This window comes from Eptatretus burgeri, chromosome 10 (genome assembly GCF_056783735.1).
Source record: "Eptatretus burgeri isolate ZD-2024b chromosome 10, Ebu_testis_v1, whole genome shotgun sequence".
In the NCBI taxonomy this organism is placed as follows: domain Eukaryota; kingdom Metazoa; phylum Chordata; class Myxini; order Myxiniformes; family Myxinidae; genus Eptatretus; species Eptatretus burgeri.
Genome location: NC_140970.1, coordinates 57035559 through 57060558, shown reverse-complemented (window position 1 = coordinate 57060558; position 25000 = coordinate 57035559). Strand labels below are relative to the sequence as shown.

The following is a 25000-nucleotide window of genomic DNA, read 5'->3' as shown; positions in this document are numbered from 1 at the left end:
GGCCTCCTTCAGGAACGAGGGGAGGGAGTATGCCCCCTTGAGGCGTGTCACGACCAGGTGAGTTCGGTCGTGCTTTGCGAGGTTGAGGGGACGAGTGCTGCGGACGGGTGCACGGAGAGCTTGGGGGGCATAGAGGCCCCGGAGACCCTTGTGGGGACACAAATACCCAGTGTGGTTGTCCCTGTGTGTGTGGTGCAAGGCGTGAGTGCGTCCCCGTGTGTGGAAGCGACCCCGTGTGTGAGTGGTGTGGTGGCGATGGTGCCGGAGTGCGTGCTTCCCAGCACGCGGTGTGTGGATGAGGCACCGCGGGTGAGTGCCCCCGCGTGTGTGGGTGAGGCACCGTGTGCGAGTGAGGCCGTGTGTGTGGATGAAACGGCCAGTATGAGTGAGGCACCGCGGGTGAGTGCCCCCGCGTGTGTGAGTGAGGCACGGAGTGTGGATGAGGCACCGCGGGTGAGTTCCCCCGCGTGTGTAAGTAGTATGGTTTGTGTGAGTAGTGAGGCACGCGTGAGTGAACGGCCGTATGCAAGGGAGAGAGCGGTATGTGAGGGAGATGTCGGTTGGCATGCGGGAGCACGCAGCCGCGTCTCCCGGTGTGAATGGAATGGAATGGAGTGTGAGCGTCGTAACACGCAGGTGTGCGTGGGTCGAATGGCTACGACGGCGACATGTAAGGAAAGAAAGCCGAGTAGCGGCTGTAGTTGTTTCGGGGACCGTGCCGGGTTCACCCAGCAGTGAGCACGAGGTCCGTGCTGTGCAACGCACGAGACCGCCACGTGCTCGCTTGCGAGAGTGAAGTCCCGGTCCGGAAACGCACGCGGTGGATTTGCCGATCCCGCGGACGGACAAAGTTTAGGCAGGATAATGGATTTGGTCCGGACGGGTTCTCCACGCGATCGTGTGTGTTAAGCTCCAACGGGCAAAGCACATATGTTCGCGTGGGGAACCCCTCGAGACGTGGGGCTTGTGTTTTTTTTTTTATGCGCACGGTGAGGTCGTGGCTGCACGTGGGGTTGGAATCCGGCAGGAGGGGTATCCCTGCCGGATGGTACCGTCCAAGGAGGGACGAGGAACACGTGCAGCTGCATGACGTCACAGGCAGGTGCAAAGTGCGCGAGCTCTGAGTTGCCGCGCTGGTGCTGCGCATGTAAAGAGAAAAAAAAAAAAAAGCAAGCCTCACTTTCGGGTGCACAGGATTCCTGGGCAAGGGGTGGAAGACCCCCTTACCTGGGCACAGGATGGAAACTAGTTAGGGGGAAGGGTTAGCTTAGTTAGACCGACTCCATGGGGCAGGGGTAAGTCCTCATGGAGTCCGTGGAATGGATTAGTTAGAGGGATTGTAGCAAGATTTAGGTTGGGAAATAAAATGATTTATTTGGAGACAGTGACAGACAGTGAATGTGTAGTGGGGACGTAGTTTAGCTACGTAGTGTTAAAAGGAACGTGCTGTAGTTTAAGGGATGACGTGGGAGCACGAGTTAGTTAGGGGAGGTAGTTAGAAGGATGGCAGAGTTCAGCGGTGAGTGTGTTGAAGAGTTGGTGAGTGAAGTGGAAGCATGTGCTTGGTGGGTGAGTGAGGCCAGCGGGTCTGTGTGTATGGAGTGAATGGGGAATGCATGGTGCGATGAGTGATTGGGGGGAGGAGTGACTCCCGCCCAAGGGACCCCGGGGTCAGAGTAAAGTGAGTTAGCTGGGTTAGTCAAATTGAAAAATGGAGGTCGTTTTGCTGTTGGTGGGAATGTAGGCTCGAAACCCATTTGGAGGGGTGCAGGAGCCCTGTTGACGGGCTTGGGAGCGTGGCTGCGAAAGGTGAGTATCGCTGAGTGGGTACCCCGGGCACCAGGCTAGTCGGCCGCGGTAGGCCATGGGCCCATGGGGGGCCGGGATAGAGTAGTGGGCACGGGTGCGCCTGCTTGGTGCGGGGGCCCGGGGCGCCATTAGCCGCGTGGGCAGTGTTGTGGGCATGGGTGACCCTCGGAAAGGGGCCCGGGAAGCCAGCCTGCCACGTGTGCGTTTCAGGGGAGGTGCCATGGGGGGCACTCCCCGGTGTTAGGGAGCTGGTAGGCTCGGAGGCAGTGTAGTGCCCGGGGGTGCCATAGCGGGAGATTCGGCAGAGGGTCGTGCCTGCCAAAGGGAGCCACGTGTCCCAGCCAGGAGACCGTGTGAGGGCACGGAGCGGAAATTGGGGGGGCGAGGCCCGAAATTGTGAGGACACCAACACAGGCGACGGGAATCTGGGTTGTTAGAACCAATAGTTTAAGCGAGAGGCGCTTGTTGAAAGCCCCGGGGTAGTTTAACAGTTAAATGGTTAGGGTAGATTAGGAGATGTACCCCTCCGCACCATCCATCCCCTCGCTGTCGTTGTGGGCCGCTGGACCCACTTGGTGTTAAGATCGCCGAACTCTGGGGAGGCCATCCTGAGGTTTCGTTGGGCCTCGACACAGGACGTTAGCTCTCCCTTGTTCCCCTCCGGGAAGGGAACGTAGGGGTTGGGAGTAGGCTAGGTGACAGGATAGGTTAGCCGAACAAAGACGATAAAGGGGGTTAGGGGACGATTTATAGTAGGGAAGTAAAAATAAAAACAACAAAAAAATAAGTTGGGGCTAAATTGGGGTTTGACAAATTAAGGGAGTGGGTATGTACAGTGACAGGCAAAGGCGATAGGTGGGAGGGAGACAGGTAGGTAGGTCCGAGCCCGCCTTCCAAGTGGCCAGCACCACTGCACTCCCTCCACCAACCTCCACTGAACGGCAAAAGCTGGCCAGCTTCATCTGCTGGCTGTGTTGCTGCAAGGCCTGTGCCGACCAGTTCATCTGCCGGCTGTGTTTGCCTGCAGCGGCCTTCTTCTGCGGGCTGTGTTTGCCTGCTGCCTTTGCCATGCCATGCCCACTGCCCACGTTCACCAGCCCCGTTCAATTTTTGCTTTGACCCCTGTTCATTGCCATGTGCGCCAGGATCAAGGCAACAGTTTGCAAGCTGCGAGAACTGCCCTGTCGGCAGCAACAGCACGGGCCTGCATTGGCGGCCCGTGCACCGTGTTTGTGTTCATCCATCCATTCGTTGTGCTCATTGCGTGTGCCACTTGAGCTGGCACGGAGACTGCGTTTGTGCAGCCCATGCACCGTTGTGGTTCACCGCGTTCAGTTCAAAAGGGAAGGTCTTGGACTGCGTGTGAGCAGCCAGCCACGTTCCCTGTCACCTGCATTGTTTGAGCCAGAGACTGCATGTGGGCAGCCTGGCTCCGTGCTAACTGCTTTTCTTTTGCAGAGTTCATTGATCCTGGGCCATGGTTTAGTGTAAAATTTGTAAGTTAAGGTTAAGATGTACTGTACATATGAGTGCGCCCCCGGCATGTATGTCTTAGCGCCGGCAATTTTATTTAAGTCGTCCGTGTGAGTGAGTTTGTTTAGGTAGTTACGCAGCCCTCAGGTTATTTATTTTGGGGACACGAATACCATGAATGTCGCACTCAGGGATCCGTAGGTAAAATGTACTAGGGGAAAACTACACATGATGGCACACGAAAATTTAACGACTCGGGACGAGTCTGTAAAAAGGGGAGGGGGTAGTGTTGTGGTTACCAAATTCGCAAACCACCATTCAGGTCCCTTAGGTGAGATATCTCGGTAAGTATATGTGTAGTTAGGCCCAAACCCGTTGTCTAGTGGGAATACATGTCATTTATGCGTGCTGCGACTCTTCAGGATAGCCGTTTTTCTTTTACTATCTTTATTTTGGACCAACCGCCATTGTTACCACCACCAACCACAACATCAACCACCCACCGCGGCGCCGCTTCACGTCACACCTCGCAACCGTCGCATCGCCACCGTTCTTGCGCCGCTTGTGGGTACCGGTGTTGGACTCGTGCAGGGCGCGCGCCGAACAGCGTGTACAAAACCACGGATTTTCCGCTCCAAAAACGGATCAAAAACGACACACGCCCACTTTTGTTCCGTCCAATCGGTGAGCGAGGGGCGATTTGGCCCCGCCTCCAGGGCGTTGGAGGGCGATCGCTATATGCAAATTTATGGATCAAAATGCATTCACGCCCACTTTTTCTCGGGCCAATGGGGAGCGAGGTGAAAGGTCGAAGGCAGGGGGTCAAAAGCGAAGCCACGGGGCTTATATGAGCGACCGCGTTCGTCAAGTCAAGGGAGTTAAGACTTCGCAGTCGGTGGAGTTGGGAAGAAGAAGCAAGAAGGAGTTGGTCGTCATCGTCGTCGTGTGCGTTGGAGTCGGAGCGAAGAGGACGGAGCTGTGGAGAGGCGGCGAGGGCAGACGAGGGGGTGCTCGCGTCGTGCCGGGAGCTGCACACCAGGGAGGCCGACGGCGCGACCTGGCCGAGGTGGAGACGCTCGTCGCGGGACTCGAGGCAGAGTAAAAATCCTCCTTTCCCCCGAGCATCAGCAACCCCCTCCTGTTTCCCCCCGCGCTGAGATAGTGCGACCAAGGGGGCCCCTTTCCCACCCCCTACCAGACACTGTCCGCGAGGCCCGCGGAGTTGAGGCACCATCGCCGCTCCGCGTCTCATCACCAGACGGGTAGGCCCGACCCGGTCTCGGCCTCAGGCCCGCCTCATCCTTGAGGGTGTTCTTTTCTTTTGTTTTGGGGATATGTGTTGTCGGCGCCGTCTGTGAAGTAAAATTGTATAAGTGTTGCCGTGTGCTCGCGTAATCGGTATTAGATCTGCATTGTCGCATTTGCTTTTTGTGTAAAATTGCATTGTGTTTCTTTTCCTTTTCTATGTGCTTTTGGTGGAATTGAATATGTGTGCTTTCCGTTCATCGCGAATAAATGTGCTTTGTGTTGAACTGTTTCCCGCTTTGCTTCGTCATTTCTTTCATTGAATCCTCATCTTGCTTCACGTAAAGGGTTGATAGTGGGCTGAATACGCCCGATAATTAATCGAACCGTCGAGGTCGACGAATAACACCGCTCGGTTATCCCGATAGTACGGAACGGGTCGCTTAAGTGGCCCGTGTCCGAAGTCGACCTGCGGCGAGGTGCGATCGCCCGGTCTACCCTCCGTGTGGGTACTTAGGTAGGTCGAATTTGGCGAGCAACCCTATCCCACGCGGGGGCCGATTGGCTCGATCGCGGTGAGACCGAAAGCTCCACCCGTGACTGGTTCCCGGCGTTAGTCCGAGAGGGTCACCACTGGATTGTCCGTCCGGTGGGCGACGTGCCGCGATTCGAGTTAAGTGGCCGTCAGCACGCCGGCGGGCGCGAATCCGTAACAATATATATATATATATATATATATATATATATATATATATATATATATATATATATATATATATATATATATATATATATACATAGATATACATATATATACATATATATAAATATATATATATATATATATATATATATATATATATATACATATATATACATATATATACATATATATACATATATATATACATACATATATATATATATATATATATATATATATATATATATATATACATAGATATACATACATATATATATATATATATATATACATATATATATATACATACATATATATATATATATATATATATATATATATATATATATATATACATATATACATATATATATACATATATACATATATATATATATATATATACATATATACATATATATATATACATATATATACATATATACATATATACATATATATACATATATATATATATATATATATATATATATATATATATATATATATATATATATATATATATATATACATACATATATATATACATACATATATATATATATATATACATACATATATATACATATACATATATACATACATACACATATATATACATACATATATATATACATCCATATATATATATATATATATATATATATATACATAGATATACATACATATATATATATATATATATATATATATATATATATATATATGTATGTATATCTATGTATTGCATTGTGTTTCTTTTCCTTTTCTATGTGCTTTTGGTGGAATTGAATATGTGTGCTTTCCGTTCATCGCGAATAAATGTGCTTTGTGTTGAACTGTTTCCCGCTTCGCTTCGTCATTTCTTTCATTGAATCCTCATCTTGCTTCACGTAAAGGGTTGATAGTGGGCTGAATACGCCCGATAATTAATCGAACCGTCGAGGTCGACGAATAACACCGCTCGGTTATCCCGATAGTACGGAACGGGTCGCTTGTCAGCATGTGAAATATATATATATATATATATATATATATATATATATATATATATATATATATATATATATATATATATATATATATTTCTTGAAGAAAAAAAAATTATATATATATATATATATATATATATATATATATATATATATATATATACATAGATATACATATATATACATAGATATACATATATATACATAGATATACATATATATATATATATATATATATATATATATATATATACATAGATATACATATATATACATATATATACATAGATATACATATATATACATATATATACATATATATATATATATATATATATATACATATATATACATATACACATATATATATATATATATATATATATATATATATATATATATATATATATATATATATATACACTAGCAGGGATACCGGTGCTCCGCACAGGAATCCCGTGGATGACGGCGGGTCTGAAGGAGTATATGACACAGTTAATTGTAAAATTGTAGAGGCTGCCACCATTATTATTTTTTTTTTCATCACCACTATAATATTATATTTTCCCCGCCATGTTTTATTTGCAGAAGACTCGAGTTCAAAAATGTTAAGATTTATTGCCGCATCAGATAAAAAAACCATAATGCCTCAACAATGTGAGGCTGGTTTCATGTCATCATTTGCGACTTAATTAATTCTCATTCTCGAGCAAATTCCGTTGGTCCCATGTCAATCGGCTGAACTTGAAAAATTAACATTACGCAATCAGGTGATGACGTCATAATTCGGAAACCGGGAAGTCGCAAGTACAATTCTTTTACATCGGGACACTCCCGGGTACATGTTCTGTCAGCATGTGAAGTTTGGTGAGGATCAGTCCAGTACTTTTCGCGTGCATCGGTCACAGACAAACACACAGACAGACACACTTTCAAATATATATATATATATATATATATATATATATATATATATATATATATATATATATATACCCTAATTTAATATAATAATAACAAAATAAATAATTAAAATATTTTTCGTGAATCATTGAATCTAAAACACTGGATGTTGGGCCGGCTCGAAATAAGTTCAGGCGGGAGTGGAGACAGCAATAGAGGCGGAAATGATAGTGGTATTTGGTCAATGAGACGAAATATTCTAATAGCTTGTAATTCCATTGATTGAAAAATTAGGGTATGGTGAGATGCGAATCCGTACACTTCTGAACTTCCTCGGTGAAAATGGACTGCATTTTCGAACTCAGTGGGGACGATTTACTCCAAGAAATGTTTAGATGGACAACAAATTAATTACAGATGAGAAAATATCGAAATGAGTAGGATTAGTTACTCAACTCCAGTAATGATAAATCTTGTTTTAGGTCATATTTTCGAAATGGTCGTGAATTCAATGTCGGAGCAGTCATTTCTTAGAGTAAATCGACCCCATAGAGTTAGAAAATGCACTCCATTTCCACCTCGGACATCCAGAAGTACCCGTAATCGTACCTGACCATACCCTAATTTAACCAACTCATGAAACTAAAAGTCATCATATGGAGTGACCTATAAATCACCTCCGATCAACAAATTTTTCATGCGCGTTATTGAATCATAGTGGAATAATTTAAGGCTTGTGGAGAGAACATCTGAATTTTTATTCATTTTTTTTGCTGTTTTTGGACCAGCCTAATATATACATATACAGTCATCCCGTTTGTTGCGGGGGTTACGTTCCAACCCCCCCCCCAAGGGAAGTGAAAATCCGCGATGAATGGATGCCTCCCAAAAAAAAAAAAAAAAAATATCGACTCGACTGGTCTGGTCAGCTAGGCAATGATTGGGTTCGAGGTACCGGAGATCGACTCGTCTGGTCTGGTCGGCTTGGCAATGATCGGGTTAGAGGTGCCGGAGATCGACTCGTCTGGTCTGGTCGGCTTGGCAATGATCGGGTTTGAGGTGCCGGAGATCACCTCTTTTCGTCTGGTTGGCTTGGCAATGACCGGGTTCGAGGTGCCAGAGATTGACTTGTCTGGTCTGGTCAGTTTTGGCTGTGCTCGTCCAACCGCGGCAAACCTTTTTCCTTCCCGAAGCATATATCGAGCACCTTAACCTTCTCCTGGAGCGTCAGGACCTTCCTCTGGCGCTTCGGTTCCTTGCCAGAAGCCTTAGCAGGTGCAGGGCGTTTGGGCGGCATCGTAGGGCTTGGAGATAAAACATAGAAAATATTCGAAGTTCACAAGCGAAACTTTGTCTCGTGCGTTGTGTGACTGGTCGAGCACCACGCGTTATAATTTATTGCTTAAATAATTTATATTTTATATATTATTACCGCGATATACCGGGGGAATCCGCAGAAAAAAATAGTTAGGTTCCAAGGGAAAACCCGCGATGAACCGGGGGCGCAATAGGTGAACCGCGATATAGCGGGGGATTACTGAATATATATATATATATATATATATATATATATATATATATATATATATATATATATATATATATATATATATATATCTATATATATATATATATATATATATATATATATATATATATATATATATATATATATATATATATATATATATATATATATATTATTCAAGTTATCCAAACGCATGAGAGCAATGGCACTCTTGCAGTTTGCTCAGGTTGGCCTGGACACATCTTTCTGGAAACCAAACCAACCAACCTGAGTCCTTAAAAATATAATAGACTCATCACTACTCATTTCATTTAATGAAAATGGATCAACAAAGCTGAACATGGATCAACAAAGCTATCCAGTCCCAAAGGGGTTTTTTGCTCTTCTTAATGCTGATATTCCTACCTTGACATTTCAAACATCGAAAACATCTTTGAAGAAAACGCCAAATGCGTTTGAAGAAAATCGTGTTCTTTCGTTCTGCCTGCAAGAGAGTAGAATATATCACAGAATCACGATGTCGTATGAATGTAATTAGCTCTGCACACACATCGCTTGCTACACACAAAGCACAGAATTTGTTACTCATGCCATCGTGATTAATCATATCTAAATTCCATTCAACACTGAACGAACATAAAAACCAAACACATACCACACAAAGAACAAGAACAAAAAGAGCAGAGATTGCAGACCCTCACCAGGACTTATTTTGTGTGGTGTATTTTGTGTGGCGTTTATGTGACGGTGTATTACGTCATTAATAAGAGACATAATTAGAACTGTCATTTTATAACTGCTGGCAGTGATGACTGGGTACCAAGACGTCCTGCTTTGATGTAACCCCTGCTTTGATTGGACACCTGACCCTGACCCATGATGATTTTTAAATTATTATTCAATTGAATTCAGAATGGAATAAAAAAAAATTCAATTCAAATCAATGGAAGACCAAATAGGTACAGTCCTGCATTGGAGAAATCAGAAGGAACCCAAACAAGCAAAAAACAATGATGAAGTCATCAGGAGGAACCTGGACAGGATTTGCATTTCAGCTGCTATTTACCCTCAAACCCATCCAGGCACAGCCAAGTGAGCCTTATTCAAAATTTTTTTTTTTAAATCAAAACAAAATAAGAACCAAGATCAATAAATTAAATAATTCCGGATGCCAGACCATGCGTCCAATCAAAGTGAAATTTAAAACGTGTATTCCCCATCACTACTAGATCATAATGTGAAACTTCACATCGATTGATTAAGTGGTTCCAGAGAAAACATTGAATATTTTTATTTCATCCAATATGGCTGCCAAATCATGTGACATCAATTATTCTTGAATGAACTTGTACACACATGCCTTGGGGGACATTTATGTCGTTTCTCCTCGATCTGTCCACACGTTCTGGAGAAGATGATTTTTATGTTTTAGGGTATATCCAATATGGCTGCCAAACCACGTGACCAAAGTCATTTGTGTGAACCTTTTGTTCCTCATGGATAAGTGGTTGTATGTGCAAAGTTTTGCCTTGATCTGTTCAGCCATTTCAGAGAAGATGATTTTTGAAGGTTTAAAAAAAACAAAAAACAATATGGCTGCCGAATCACAGTACTGATGACGTCATCAAAAAAAACTTTGTGGACTATTTTCTGCCGAGATGACCCTTAAAATTTTTCATACTGATCGGATGTAGCATTCTACATATGCAATTATGATGCCATAACGAAGGCACCTTTGACATCATAAAAAATCACTTATTCCCCATGGAGTTCTTGCCATATGCCAAGTTTCAATTTTTTTATTGGTGCCGTTTCAGAGGTCCAAAGTTTTTACATTTTTCCAACATGGCTGCCACACGACGTGACCTATGACGTCATGATTATCATTAAAACATTCTACATTAGTAGTCGCACTGATTGGTGCAAATTTCGTCTTAATCCGACAAGCGGTTGCGGATAAAATACACGAAATTTCTGTGCGGACAAATAAATAAACAAACAAGAAGAAGACGTCGTGCAGAGCACGAAACCGGCAAAACCAATAAAACAAATTTGACCTCAAAAATAATTGGTGCTTGAATTCAGTGACCAAATGTGCAACTCCTCTTCAATTGACTTCAAGTCAATCAGATGAAAATTGAGGATTTTAGAAATCTCACCTAAGTTGTTGACCTTTGACCTATGCTGACCTTTTGACCTCAAAAACAATAGGCTTCTTCCTTATGACAAACTCCACCATATGGTGAAGTTTCGTGAAGATCCGTTTAAAATTGTGACCTGTCGGTGACAAACAGATAAACAGACAGACAGACAGACAGACAGACAGACAAACAAAATCGACTGACCAATATACTTGAAAAATCTTCGATTTTGCAAGTGACAAACAGAAGGACCCAATTGCAATACCCTCTCCTTAGGTGAGGGTAATAAACCTAATTGATGGTCAAGTTTAAAAACTACAGGCTGTGTGACAATTAAAAGCTTCAACACACAAAAATATTTCGATGAAAAAATCCAGTATTCTAACCTATTTTTTTCTTTATAGGAGCAGGGCTCATGGAACAGCAAGGTCGACCTAATAGTGTGACAAGCAACAGGGTAAAGAACGGACAGGAAAAGAGGATAGGTAGGAGGGAGGTTGGTTGGATTCTGACTACGAGAATTTTTTAAACAATTCTTCACCAATGAGAGATCGGGCCAAAAATGAAATATATCATAATATCTCAAAACGTTGTGGACCGATTCGGATGAAAGTTGGTGGACATGTTGGGTGTGTAACAAGGAAGAAGTGCTTCGATTTTGGTGAAGATCCGATTCCAGATCTGAATATGAGAGTTGTTTGATTATTAAAGTGATTCTTCACCATTGAGAGATCGGGCCAAAAACGATATAAAAAAAATAAATGACCGTTTTTTACAGCCATTTTTCCCTGCTGTGCAGGGGTTTGGCTTTTTCTTGAGGCAATGTTTTATGGCCGGATGCCCTTCCTGACGCCAACCCTGGTCGCCTCTTACGACACACAGGGATATGGCACACCTATTCTAACCGGGGCATACACCGGGACCAGTACACTGGCGCTCATTTCGCCAACCTCGGAAGGATGACAGGCTGAGTCAACCCCCTGGTGTTAATTCAGCAGCCAATGGGGCTTGAACTCAGGACCCTGGGATCCCAAGCCGCCACCCTAACCACTAAGCCAACACCAGGCTTGAGCCAAAAACGATATATAGCATGATATTTCAAAATTTTCTACAAAAAAAAACAAATTTTCAAGTTTTAGGAACCATATCGTGTAGTACCTCAAATTGAACAACTCGATGAGTGCTTTCTAGATATGTCAAGCTTGAGACATTATGACATCATTTGGTGACGTTATGAGGCAAACGCATATTTATCATGGTTACTCTGTAGAACGATTCTCATCGGAATCTCTCGTCGGCAGATATTCCTCAAGGAGTCGCTCCTGGTGGAGAGCAGCTCTGTTCACCTCAGTGTGACCTTAAAGAAGTCACGCGTGGTCACCTTTTGGCAAGATACGGGTCACCCTGCGGGTGACATTGGTTTTTTGTTTGTCTATCTGTCTTTCTGTAGGCTATCTCAAAAAGTTGTGGAGAGATCCGGATGAAATTTAGTGGACAGGTTGAACGTGTGACAAGGACGAACTGATTATATTTTGGTGAAGATCCGGATCAGGATCTGACGACAAGAAATTTTTAAGCGATTCTTCACCATTGAGATTGTGCTGAAAACGATATGTAACATGTTATTTCAAAAAGTTATTGGGCCCATTGTGTTCTCATGGATCAGGCATTACATGGTGGAGGTATGTGCTCCACCGAGTGCCCTTCTCCTTTATAAATAAACTGCACCTCACCATCACAACAACATCTTATTGATAATGTCCACTCACCACAGAAACCCGATCACTTTGACCATCATCCTCAATTTTCATGACCTGTTTTTCAACCTTCTGTTCACCATTTTCCTTAAACATTTCAGCCTCTTGGTCTTCAAGGAAAGAACTCGAAGCAACATCTTGAATCTCGCCATCTAAACATCAAAATGTTAGAAGTGCTCAAAAATTAAGCCATTAATAGATTACATGAACAAAAAAAATTGGTACACTAAAACAAAACTGTACATTGTGAGTAATAAAAATGAACAAGCGAATCCTGTGAATCTGAATTGCTACGAGGCAGAAGAAACGACAAGACATTTTGGGGTGGTTTTCATATATGTTTGAACAAGAAGAGTGAGCGTTTGTTGGGCTGTCCCAATCGGTGAGGATTCCTTGTTAAGAGATTGAAGGAATGTATTTCAGGGTGAACAGGTTATCATGCGAAATAGATTGGAGTAAATGCAACAATCCTCACCAGACACTAAAGGCAGAGTGGAATGATTGTGTAATCATGGAAACATGGTTTTACTGCTGCTTTAATTTTACTGAATCTAAATCTGCCAATCTATGGATATTATAACTTTTCCCAACAAATGAAATGATAGAATTTTCTGGAATACATAAAATTGTTATATATTGCGAAAGTGAAACGTTTGAGATTTTTTTTTTACCTTCCTCTGTGAGATCCTGCACCGTTTCAGAATCCCCGATAATCCATGGATGGTAAATAATGTCCTGGAAAACAAAATTCTGTACATGTACCAGCTGAAATTGATTGAGTTAAACACCCCCATCTTTATCCATGTGCAAAACCTCAAAAGCACACCACACCAAGATTTGGTGAGTTTGAAGAAACGTTTTAATACAAACTAAACCATAAATAACTTTGTTGTAGGTTGGCCACCCACCTCCATTGAGATCCGCATGTCTGGGTTGACAGAAAGCATGGATTTTAAAAGAGATGTGCAGGATTGTTCAATTTTGTCTGGGGGGTTGTAATCTACATGTTTACAATCCATCATTTTCTGGGGAGGGCATAAACAGGGGTGGGAGGGGAAGAAAACGATTCAGAACATAATCCGTCACCATTTCTCAACTCTCGTGAAATGGATCTCAACAAGAAGCCATCAAAATTGTTACAAAATAGTACAAAATATAATTGTGCCGTCGGTGAAAGCTGAGAGCATTGGTTCATCAGGGTATTATCAAATAACAACCTATAATTGTCAGGCAGCATTTTACCAGATAACTGGAGCTGAAGGTGAAAGGGTTTTTTGCAGTGGTAAAATAATTGTTTTTGCTAAAGGAATTCAGGGCTGTTGATCGAAGAAAGTGTGTTTGGGTGTGATGTCCAAGTGGCTTGAGAAAGGGTTTGAACTTTTGAACTTTTGCCAAGGCTGCCAAACACATCAGAAAGAGCTTTGGAATTCACAACTGAAGATAAGAGAGCCAAGCAGTGCCAGAAATGTAGTGCCTCAGCTACCCTCTCCTCCTTGAGCTTGCCAACATCCAGCCGAGGCTGGGATGGTACCATTCTCTTGGATTTAAGCTGCAACTTCAGATTTGCTACAACAAGCCTGTGGTCAGTCTTGAGGAAGTGAGCACTCCAGTGGACCCTGCAGTTCTGGATCATCCTCCAGCGACCTTCAATGAGCACATGGTTAATCTCCTTTGCCACACCGCCAGTGTTGGAATACCAGGTCCAGCGATGAGCCTGTGGGCACTGAAACCTTAAACCAGCCACCCTAAATCCATGACTTCTTGCAAAGTCAAGGAACTTAATGCTTTTCTGGTTCACAGACCCAGACCCAAGGAGACCAACACATGTCTCATAACCATTCCTATCAATTCCAGTCGATGCATGGAAATCCCCCAAGACTAAAAGAGTATCTCGCCTGGAGCACCGATCAACCAAAGACTCGAGCGTGGCATGGAATGCGTCCTTCACGCTGAGATCACTGGCCTCAATCGGAGGAGATACAGAGACCAGAGAAATGACACCCAAGGAGTGACGAATCCTTCGTCTCATAATACGCTCGTTCACAGGTGTTACCTCAATTATCATTGGAGCCACCTTATTGGACACAGCAACAACTCCTTGGGAATGATAATCATCAGAGCGACCAGACCCATAGGAGGTGCTACCACCTGCCACGGTCTCGCCGCAATCTGGTCTCTGAACCTCAGAGAGTGCTGCAACACTGATGTCCAAACGCTTGAGCTCAGATGATAATGGAGACAGGTGATCATCCTCTCTTTGGAATAGGACATTTCAGGCACCCACCCAAAAGGACGTCAGGTTAACCCAAGGAGACCGCCATCTGGTGGACGACACCTCAGCACCACCCCAATCTGAAGCAGGAAGGTTACCCCCGTGGTTTCCCTCCTATCATCAAAGATTGGGGGTCCCAAAGGCTTTGCCCCAATCCCATCATCCGGTTAGCTGCCCTCCTCCCACAGAGTGGGTTTTCAGATTTAACTTAAGAGAAGCCAACCCTTCATCCATTTGTAACCTGCTGAAGTTTATTTTACAAACTAGCTACCCAAGAGAAGTTGCCACCTCAAACATCATGTGTTCATTCAAAGCTGCATTGAAATCTTTGAACTTTGTCCTCTATTACTTTGGGGAAATCATTATGGGTTGCTTTTAATCGGTATTCGTGTTTTTCAGGTTGACAACTGGGATTCATAAAGATTACTTGTTAAATATCCTTCTGCCGTATGTTGGTTTCACGAGTCAATGCCAAACGGCGCACATTTGGGTGCTGAAATCTTTTCTGCCATGACATTTTTCTGGGTAACTGGTGCATTCGCCTCGGTGCCTCAAGGTGGATGCGTAATAATTGTCACTTGGACTACAAGTCCCCAGCCATGTGGGCAAGGCCCTATTATCAGATGAGTTTAGGACTGCGATTATTTACTGCACAGGTTTTCCTGAATTTTCCCTCCTTTGTTCAAGTTACCCCAATTGCAGGAAAAGAAAGTCTCTCCACACACACTAAATTATCAAAACAATTTTAATACAGAACATCTTTTATCTGGAATGGTCTGGACCAAGCGCAGATGGCAACTCCAATCAGTGACTCGGACTTGAGTCAAACTTGAGTCGCAAAATACTCCATGGGACTTGGTGTCTGGTCACTTGTAACTTACATGTGACGAGTTTATTGAATGTTTGGAAAGTAATAGTTGAATTAACATCAAATTAAACAGGGTTTAAAATAAATGTTTAATGATTTTCACTGAAGAGATAAAGAGGAGGTGCGAGGTTCATGGTTGCACAAACAAGAATCGACGGAGTTATAAAGTAAGGAAGAAAAACAAAGAGAATGCAGGGATAGATAGGTCTATCGGGAGGAGAATGGGAAAGAGGCCCATATTATTCATCCACCAAGGCCCATCACCCGCTCAACCCCCCCCCCCCCCAGATTCAGCAGACACTGTTTATGCAAGACAGAGACAGAGAGAGACAGAGACAGAGACAGAGACAAAGACAGAGACAATGACAGAGACAATGACAGAGACAATGACAGAGACAATGACAGAGACAATGACAGAGACAGCTGCCAGCTGGTTACCTTACTTGCTCTCACTTGAATCATTTCGACTTTCAAGACCCAACAGTTTTTCTATTTACTTCTTGAGTTGTGTGCGATGCAACAACATTGTGATGGAGGATGTCGTTGCATTTTGAATTTTGTGATGGATAATGTATTTGCTTGCTCAGAATGCCTCTCTAAAAATGAGTAAATGTTTGTTTCTACCTTGCTCCTCCCCATGAAATGAAACATATTGTGTATGTGTCCCATGTTCTCGGACAAAGGAGAGGTAAGGTAGGTGACCCAGCATTTGTTTACGTTAGATGATAAGACAGAGCTGAAACAGCTCTGGAAGGAGGACGGGGCACAGTGTTACGCTCGAGGGGCTCATCACTTGGTGATGATAGGAGGCTGTGCTGGTTAAGGTATATCTTATGTGAAATGCCGGGTCATCTGTGGGACCAGAATAAGTCAATTTATTTCTTTTCTTGCAATTCTATTTTATTCTTCTGCTGAAAAGACCTTTCTTATGGACCTTCCCACTCATTCGAGGGCTCTACATAATTTCCATGGGCGAAAACCTCACGAGTGCTGATAAAAATGGAAATGCGAGGAGGAAGAAGATAAAGTTAAGAGTGCAGTTTTGAGAGAGGACAGCGAGGGCAGGTGTGGGACGCATGGCCTGGAGCTTTTGTCACAGGTGACTGCCTGTGAGGGCTCTTGGAGGAGCTGTGAGATCCCAGTGGGGTTGCTTGTTGGAGGCACCATCTGTGTTGAAGGGACTGTGCTGTCGAAGAGTTGCTCGGTCGGTACGCATCATGTCGTGAAGAAAAGAAAGAGAGAGAGAGAGAGAGAGCCGAAGCATTTGCTCTTCATCGGGTATCATCTTGGCCAACCTGAATTGCTCTTGTCCTTTGGGTCGTGAAGTTTGTGGGCATATTCAAAGATAAGGGGAAAGGAGAGAGGTGTGGCGCCACCATTCTCGTAGTCTGCGGCGAGGACAAGGCCACCAGAACATCATCTCACACAGGCATGAATTCTCCCCTCCCTTTTTTTTTTCGTTATACCCTGGCAAATATTCCTTTGTTATTTTGCTTCCTCTCTCCTCCCTTGGGTTTGGATTGGGATATCTGGTGGGGTGTTTTCTCATCCAGGAGCCCATAAGGTTTCTTCAAGTGAAAAGTGCCGGAACGTTTGACCTCATGGGCTGATGAGGTCATCCACCGACATCACAAAAATACATTGCTGCCGGGTCTGACCCATGGCTTTCCCCCCGAAATCACTCAATTAGTGACGACATTACCGAAAAACCTAATTTCCTCAATATCTAGCAAACTATGCACGATAATATGACGAATTAAGTGTCCATACCTATGTTTTCATGGTCAATCATTACCCTGATGCAATGCATATTGTTAGAAAATGTATAGTTTACCACGTAAATGCATGGTTCATCCACTAAATTCGCGACGCCATTACCGAAACCTCACTATCTGAAAAACTGCGTGATAATATCACAAATAAGGTGTCTATACCGATATTTTTATGGTTAATCATTACCCTGACACCTGTGTTATTACTGGGAAATGTGTAGTTTACCATGTAAATGTGTAGCCCACCCGCTCATTAAGCGACACCATTACCGAACAACGATATATGGAAAACTTGCAAATGTGCAGTTCACATAATTAACTTGATGTCCTCTTGGCAATACAAGTCTTCTCTCTCACGTTCGTCACTCTCATCACTATCCTCACTGCAAGCATTATCTGACTCTTCCTCATATACTGAATTATCTTCCACACCATCCCCATCATCCTCATGTGGTCCTGTGAGGGACTCTGGAACTGAACTTCCTGGATACAAGTCTGGTTCAAAGCAGCTTTGAGACAACTTCCATCCATAGTCTGTCGGACTCGCCCCACCAGATGGATCTGTCTGATCAGCTCTCTTCCAGATTCTTGCCACAGAGTGCACCCTTTTCATATCATTACCAAGTGTCTTAGCGCACGGGGGAAGAGAGGCACAGTTTATCTTCTTTATTCTGGCAAGGGGCTCCTTTTCATCACCACCACCCATTCGCATGAACGCCTTGTATCTGGCTTCATTAATGTCAGAAGTTTTGAAGCCATACAGCACGCAGAGAAAGGATGTAACAGCTTGGACGTCTACCTCCTCAGCTGTGAGAGATCGCAATGCCATGGCAGCCCACCTGATTTTTCAATCTTTTCATTGGAATTAGTCAGCATAGCAAATGCCGAAGCAGACCTCAGTGATGAGTAGAATACAAGGTTTCCAGATTTGTTTGCTCGCTTGTCAACGAGGATTTCCAGGAATCATTCCTTTATCTTCGATATCAGACTTTGTGTAGTGTACCTATCAATGTCATCCTGTGTTCCTCCAAGAGCAAGAAACTCTTCTTTGTACAAACTGAAAATTACTGACGCCAACATGGGAGTTTTGTTTTTGATGACTTCATTTTCGAGGAACATCAACAAGTTTTTGAAGGCTTCAACGTGCATCTTCCGATTCGAGGTTTGCTCTTCATCCGTCTCATCCAGTCTGACATAGTCACGATGACAAGTGTTATGGTATATTTGGCTTCCTTTGCAATAAGATCTTCCCCTTGTCCAATGATCCCAGTATTACACTTTTTCTTCGCAGCAAGAAGGATTGCCTTGCTCCCGTCTGTGGTCAAAATTTGGCTGAGGGGTTCATTTTCCTGAAACTTCCTCTTCCTCTTCTGTCCACAAAAAAGACATTCCTGTCCAAGAACGCCTCTCATGCTGGTAGAAGGATGATCGGAACTTGAACGAGTGGTCTTCTGAGGTGGTTCAGGTGGTTCTGTGCTTGGAGGTGCGCCTCTCTTCACAGCACAGAATCGACTGAGGCAAACTGAGTGCTAATATTTGCCTTCTGGGCCCTCAGCTGTTCTGATCTCTTCCAAGGTGTTCGAAAACTTGTCACATTGCCTTTCGCCGTCTCGCAGCATTTTTGGCTGTTTCCCAGTTGCTGGAGTTGAAACACTTCAGGGCACGTTTCTTTTCTCCTCTTTCTTTGCAAATTATACAAACGGGGCATCATTTGCCATGATCTGTAACTAACAAAAAGGGACAGAGACCAATGCATTATTTGCCACATTGTAACAAAAGACAGAGATGGCACGACTCCAGTAGGCAACTTTCAGGGTGAACTCAACATTTTCAAGCACTCGAGTTGGCATTGTAATATTTCACCATAAAAAAAACATGGGTATGGACACCTTATTTGTGACATTGTCATGCAGTGTTTTTCAGATATTAATGAAAATGGGGTTTTCCACAATGGCGTTGCGAACTGAATGGGTGAACTAAACATTTACATGGTAAACTACACATTTTCTAGCAATAATGCGGGTGTCAGTGTAATGATTGACCATGAAAACATTGGTGAAGACAACTTATTCGTTATATTATCAAGCATATTTTTCCAGAATAGGTTTATCGGTAATGGCGTCACTAATTGAGTGATTTCGGGGGGAAAGCCAACAGACCTGGCAGCAATGCATTTTTGTGATGTCGGTGGATGACCCCATCAGCCCATGAGGTCAAATGTTCCGGCGCTTTTCACTTGAATAAACCTTCTGGGCTCCTCGACTATTATTGTGTTGTCAGTTTTGTTTTGGCACCTGTCTGTCTTTTCTTAATAATTACTTTATCACCGCATATCAGTGGGATTTCCAATTGTATTTGTATTGATTGTTGCATAACCTGATCTCTGATCCTGAGAAAAGGATTTGCATTCATTCCACTGTGTTCAAATGTGCATGCATTTGCTTACTTTGCATTACATTACGGGATTTGTATACTGTGCGTCGGTGAGAGGGGGTATAAATTTGCATCAGCATGCAGATTATAACTTATCTCTGTCACATCTGACTGCTTATACGGCACGACCCGCACATGGGGAACGTATTGATCTCCGGAGCACGTAAACTGGGACCTCCGGAGCAATATACCATACCCCGAGCGCCTCACCAAGGGGGCGAGTCATCACTCAGTCCGTCAATTTGTCCGTCTCCTCCATAACTCGAAAACCATGAAACCTAGTGGTCCCAAACTTTGCATGTCTACGAAGGGAACTCCAAGGTGGTGCATGAATGAAAACTGGGTGTTTGGGTTAATTTAAACACCCCTTTTGAAGATGATCTAAAGGTTGCTCATCACGAAAAACCAAAATAAGCGTACCAAGATGGCGTCACGCCATCTTGGTCAGCACGTGAGAGTCTGAAGCCGACATTTTTTTTGAACTGCTCAATTCCTTGACACGCAAGAGGCTGAAACGGTTTCTTCATGATAACTTTGTTACCCCCCCCCCCCTTTCCACTTTCCTCACATATGATCGATTGTCTGATCATCGATTGTCTGATCATCATAACTACAAATCGCTGGATACATTGCAATGCTTAAATGGCCAGACAGGAACGTTTGTGGCTATATTTCATTTCCACACATACACATTCCAAAACCTCTGGAATCTCAATCTCAGCCGAATTTCAAGATTTAAACTTCTTTTTTGACTTCAGCAGTATTTCTGACTGCTAAAAAAAAAGTGTTCACATGTTGAATTCGGACATCACTCGACAATCCGGCCATCGACAGTTGCATAATGTTTATTTAACCGATCGGCGATCGCTAATTGCTTGTCAAGAAAGCCGTTCCTGATCAACCATTTTGTTGGAGTGCTTGATTGAGTGTTTAAGCCACTTGGCGAACGCTCTGCAATATTCACACTGTCAATGAATATATCGATCGACTTGAACAAAGTTCAGGGCCCAACTGCCTGCGTTTGGCTATGCGGTGAGTCAGTCAGTCAATGGTTCGGTCGCTGAAATGTGCAATTTTATTTTACACCATATTTCCCCTTTTTGTACGATATCCTTTCATAATACGACCCGTCACTTCGGCAGAGATAAATCCATTAAAAAAAACATTAAACATTTCGTTTTTCAAAGTTTCTTCAACCATTTTGTTTGAGTGGTGAATGTTCTCTTCTTTAGATAAAATTTATGACAACTCAAAAGTTGTCTTAGGAAATTGGTGAGCGCTGTTCAAGTTTTGTTGGCGATACGGCCGGTCGGTTCTCCATGGGAACATTTCCGGAGAAGGAGGGCAAAATAAATTAGGTGATGACAATGAGAATGAGGAAATAAAAAATGTTTTTAGTTGTTACAAAGCAACGAATTGCCACATCATGGCAGGATAGCCGAGAGGTATGCACACACTCTTTAAGCTGTCGATCCTGGGTTCGAATACCGACCCAGCTATAAAATGTCATCCCAGTGTTTCACAGGGAGGATTATTCTTCAATGTGTATACCGTCGCTCATATGGGCATTAAACTGCACATCTGAATGAATCCTCCCTCTCTCCCCTCTCTCCCCTCTCTCTCCTCTCTCTCCCTCTGCCTCTCACCCCATTCATCCCCTCCCACACCTATCCCTCTTTCCGATCCCTCTCCCTCTCTCCCTCTCTTTGACCTCTTCACCTCCTTCCCTCTCTCTCCCACCCCTCCACCCTCCCTCTTCTTCCCCACCCATCCCACTCTGTTGAGGGGACTGCAGCATGTACAAATCAGATTCGCAGTGAACTGACCAAAGGGATGCAAGAGTCGCTGCGAGGGATGTGAGAGCAAGAAGGCAGGCCTTTGCCATGTATAGATGGTGTAGGTTTTAAATGCTCCTGCCCGGATTTATGTAGAACCCGGTGGTTAAATATAAAATGTTACTGTTTGGCCATGTTTTATCGCCCTTCGTTTCCCCTCCTCTTGTGATGCCTTCCCTTCCCCTCAAAGCACATTCTCTTCCCCTCACAATGCCTTCCCTCCACCTCCCCTCAAATTTCCGTCCTCCCAAACCCCCTCCCCTCTCCATTTCCCATGGACATCTCCCGGTGGTCTCCGCATGCTGGATAAAAATGCTGTTTTAACATTCCCTATTTCCTTCAATTCTATGCACTATGCCACCTGCTCCCCTCCGACACAAGCCCCACAACCAAGCGCAAGTCGAGAACCCCTCCCCTCAAACTTACTTCCTCCAAAGCCCCTTCCCTCCCCACTTTCCTCCTCCTCCTTCCTCCCACCCCACTCCCAGTATGTACAGCGACGTTTGGTGAGGCATCTATCTCCCTACCTCTTCCTAGCTCCGCCTGCCTCACCCCTCTAAGCTCCCGCAACCCTCCTTGCTCTCCAAACTCACTCCCCCTCCCCTCCTCACTCTCCCCCCCTCTCCATCCTGTCCATCCCTCTCCATCCTGTCCATCCTCTCTCTCCATCATGCCCATCCTCTCTCTCCATCCTGTCCATCCTCTCTCTCCATCCCTCTCCATCCCTCACCACCCCTCTCCATCCCTCTCCATCCCTCTCCATCCTCTCTCTCCCCATGCCTCCCCTCTACCCCTTGCCTCCCCTTCTCCCTCTCATGGCTGGAAAGCACCAATCCCACACTTTATTGTCGGGTCAGGGATTGAACGAAGAAATGAAAGCTGAGAGTTAAGTGCCTCTGTACTATCCTATCAGATGATTTCACATAACAATGCCAATTGACAGAACAACATCGATAAAATTTATGATTTTGTCAATGACATTTTTTTAACAGATTAATAACGAGGCAAACTTAAACAAAGATGAGGATGATAATGATCATTATAAAGCCATCAATTTTACTGCTCACCTGGAGTGCTTTTTTTTTGAAAGGGTGCTTTTTCCTCAACAAGGTGTGTAACACCACACCCAAGGCCCACACGTCAGCTGCTGGACCGTCGTAGTTTTTCTTCTGGAGGATTTCTGGAGACATAAAAGGTTTGGTTCCACCTCGATATCGCATCAAGGTTCCAGGTCGAAACTTCTTGGCCAATCCGAAATCAATGACCTTCAGCACCCCCGCTTTACTATAGAGGAGGTTTCCAAGCTTCAAAATAGATACAAAAATGTATTAGTCAACGAATGGACACAGGATGGAAATTAAACTAAACGATATTAGATAACTCAACAGGACAGACGCATTCAACCTTGTCATTTTAATCTGAAATAGCGATTTACACCTGCAATATTTTATCCCAACTATTTTCATTACAACATATAAATCCTATGAAGTTTAAGCCTTTATTTTGGGCTCACATCAAATTTCAAATGATGTATATGAATACCAATGGTCAGACGGGATGATGCAGAGGTCGCGCACCTCATTGTGAGTGGTCTCGTCTGGGTTTGATTTGCAACATATCAATTGCTGGACTTGTGGTTTCACACACAGAGCATTGCAGCAATGAATGAGCCATCCATGGGCTTGGATGTTAAGCCAGGGTCCCATCTGCCAGCACATGATTATTATGAAGTTATCAAGTTCCGTCAAGTCGTGGCCAATGTCTGGTGATGTACATAATCAGATTTCTCCAAACATCCCCATCGTGCACTGCTTCCCAAAGCTCCAGGAGAGACAGCTTGGTGCAGCCTTTACCCCATTCATCCAGCACATATGAGGTCTTCCTCATCTTCCTTCAACCACAACCAGCATGGTTTACGTCACCGGACGTTCGATTTCTTAATGCATGGTGTGTCCAAAGTACGACTGTTTCTGTTTTAGCATCAGCGCTGCTCATGGACATGGTGGTCTAATATATTCAACCACTGATTTGTTTGTTCTTCTTGCTGTCCTTGGAATCCTTATCATTCATCTCCAACACCATTTTTCAAAACTATCAATATTCTTCCTTTCTTTATTTTCACTGTCCACGACTCACATCAATACATTGCAACTGGAAATACCAGAGCATTCACCAACCTTCTCTTGGTTTCTATTGTCACATCTTTGTATCCCGACGTCTTTATCGATCCTTCCCAATGTTCTCCCTAATGATAACCATCCATTCATTTCTCCTCCACATTCTCCACTCACTTCACCCTTCGAACCAAGAAAGATAAAACTTTCCACTATTTCCACATGATTGTTTCCCAAAGTGAACACATTGATCTTCTCAGTTGACACGATTTCATTCTTCTCTAGATTGAAATAAAAAACAGCTTTTTCACTTTCCTTCTTTACTATCTGCAGCAGTTTCATCTGGTTCTCATACTTTCTACCAACAGAGTGATATCATCAACATACTATAGATTGTTGATACATCTTTCTCCAATCCTGACTCCAGCCTCCATGTCATCCAAGTTTGATTTCCTCGTGATGTACTCACAATACAGACTAAACAAATGAGAGGAGAGAAGACACCGCCTGTCTGACCTCTTTTATAATTCCAAACCATCCTGTCTCTCCAGGCTCTTCTTATTGTATTTTCTTGTTTGATGAACAGCCCTTCCCAGGGTAGCTCACTGGATGACGGGATTGGGGCAAAGCCTTCCGGACCCCCATTCCTTGAAAATAGGAGGAAAAGCATGGGGTAAACTACTTGAGTAAGATTGCGGTGGTGTGTGGCAGAGTGGTGCTGAGGGTTCACCCACCAGACGGCAGTCTAATTGCGTTAACTTGATGTGGTCCCTTCAGGTGGGTGCCTGCAATGTCCAATCCCCAAGAGAGGCTGATCACCTGTCTGTTGTCATCTGAACTCAAGCGTTTGAACATCGGCACTGCAGCACTCTATGAGGTGCGGAGACCGGATAGTGGCGAGATCATGGTGGATGGTTTCGCCTTCGATTGGTCTGGTTGCTCTGATGGTTACCATGCCCAAGGAATTGCTGTAGCTGTGTCCAAAAAGCTGACGAATGATAATTGAGGTAACACCGGTCAACGAGCGTATTATGAGACGAAGGATTAGTCACTCCTTGGGTGTCATTTCCCTGGTCCCTGGATATGCTCCAATTGAGGTAAGTGATCTCACCATGAAGGATGCACTCTCTGTCACGCTCAGGTCTCGGTGATCAG

At 43.9% G+C, this 25000-nt stretch overlaps 1 protein-coding gene across 1 annotated transcript in view; it reads right to left on the bottom strand.

Moving 5' to 3' along the window:
- Positions 1–25000, bottom strand: part of LOC147018637 (sperm motility kinase 2B-like) — a 114093-nt gene that overhangs the window by 54183 nt on the left and 34910 nt on the right. Inside the window, exons 7-11 of the mRNA XM_085898519.1 lie at positions 22799–23035; positions 13460–13576; positions 13223–13286; positions 12564–12703; positions 9059–9137 (exon numbers count right to left, since the gene is read on the bottom strand). Coding sequence (XP_085754645.1) covers positions 9059–9137; positions 12564–12703; positions 13223–13286; positions 13460–13576; positions 22799–23035 — 637 coding nt within the window. The remainder of the gene's footprint in view (positions 1–9058; positions 9138–12563; positions 12704–13222; positions 13287–13459; positions 13577–22798; positions 23036–25000) is intronic.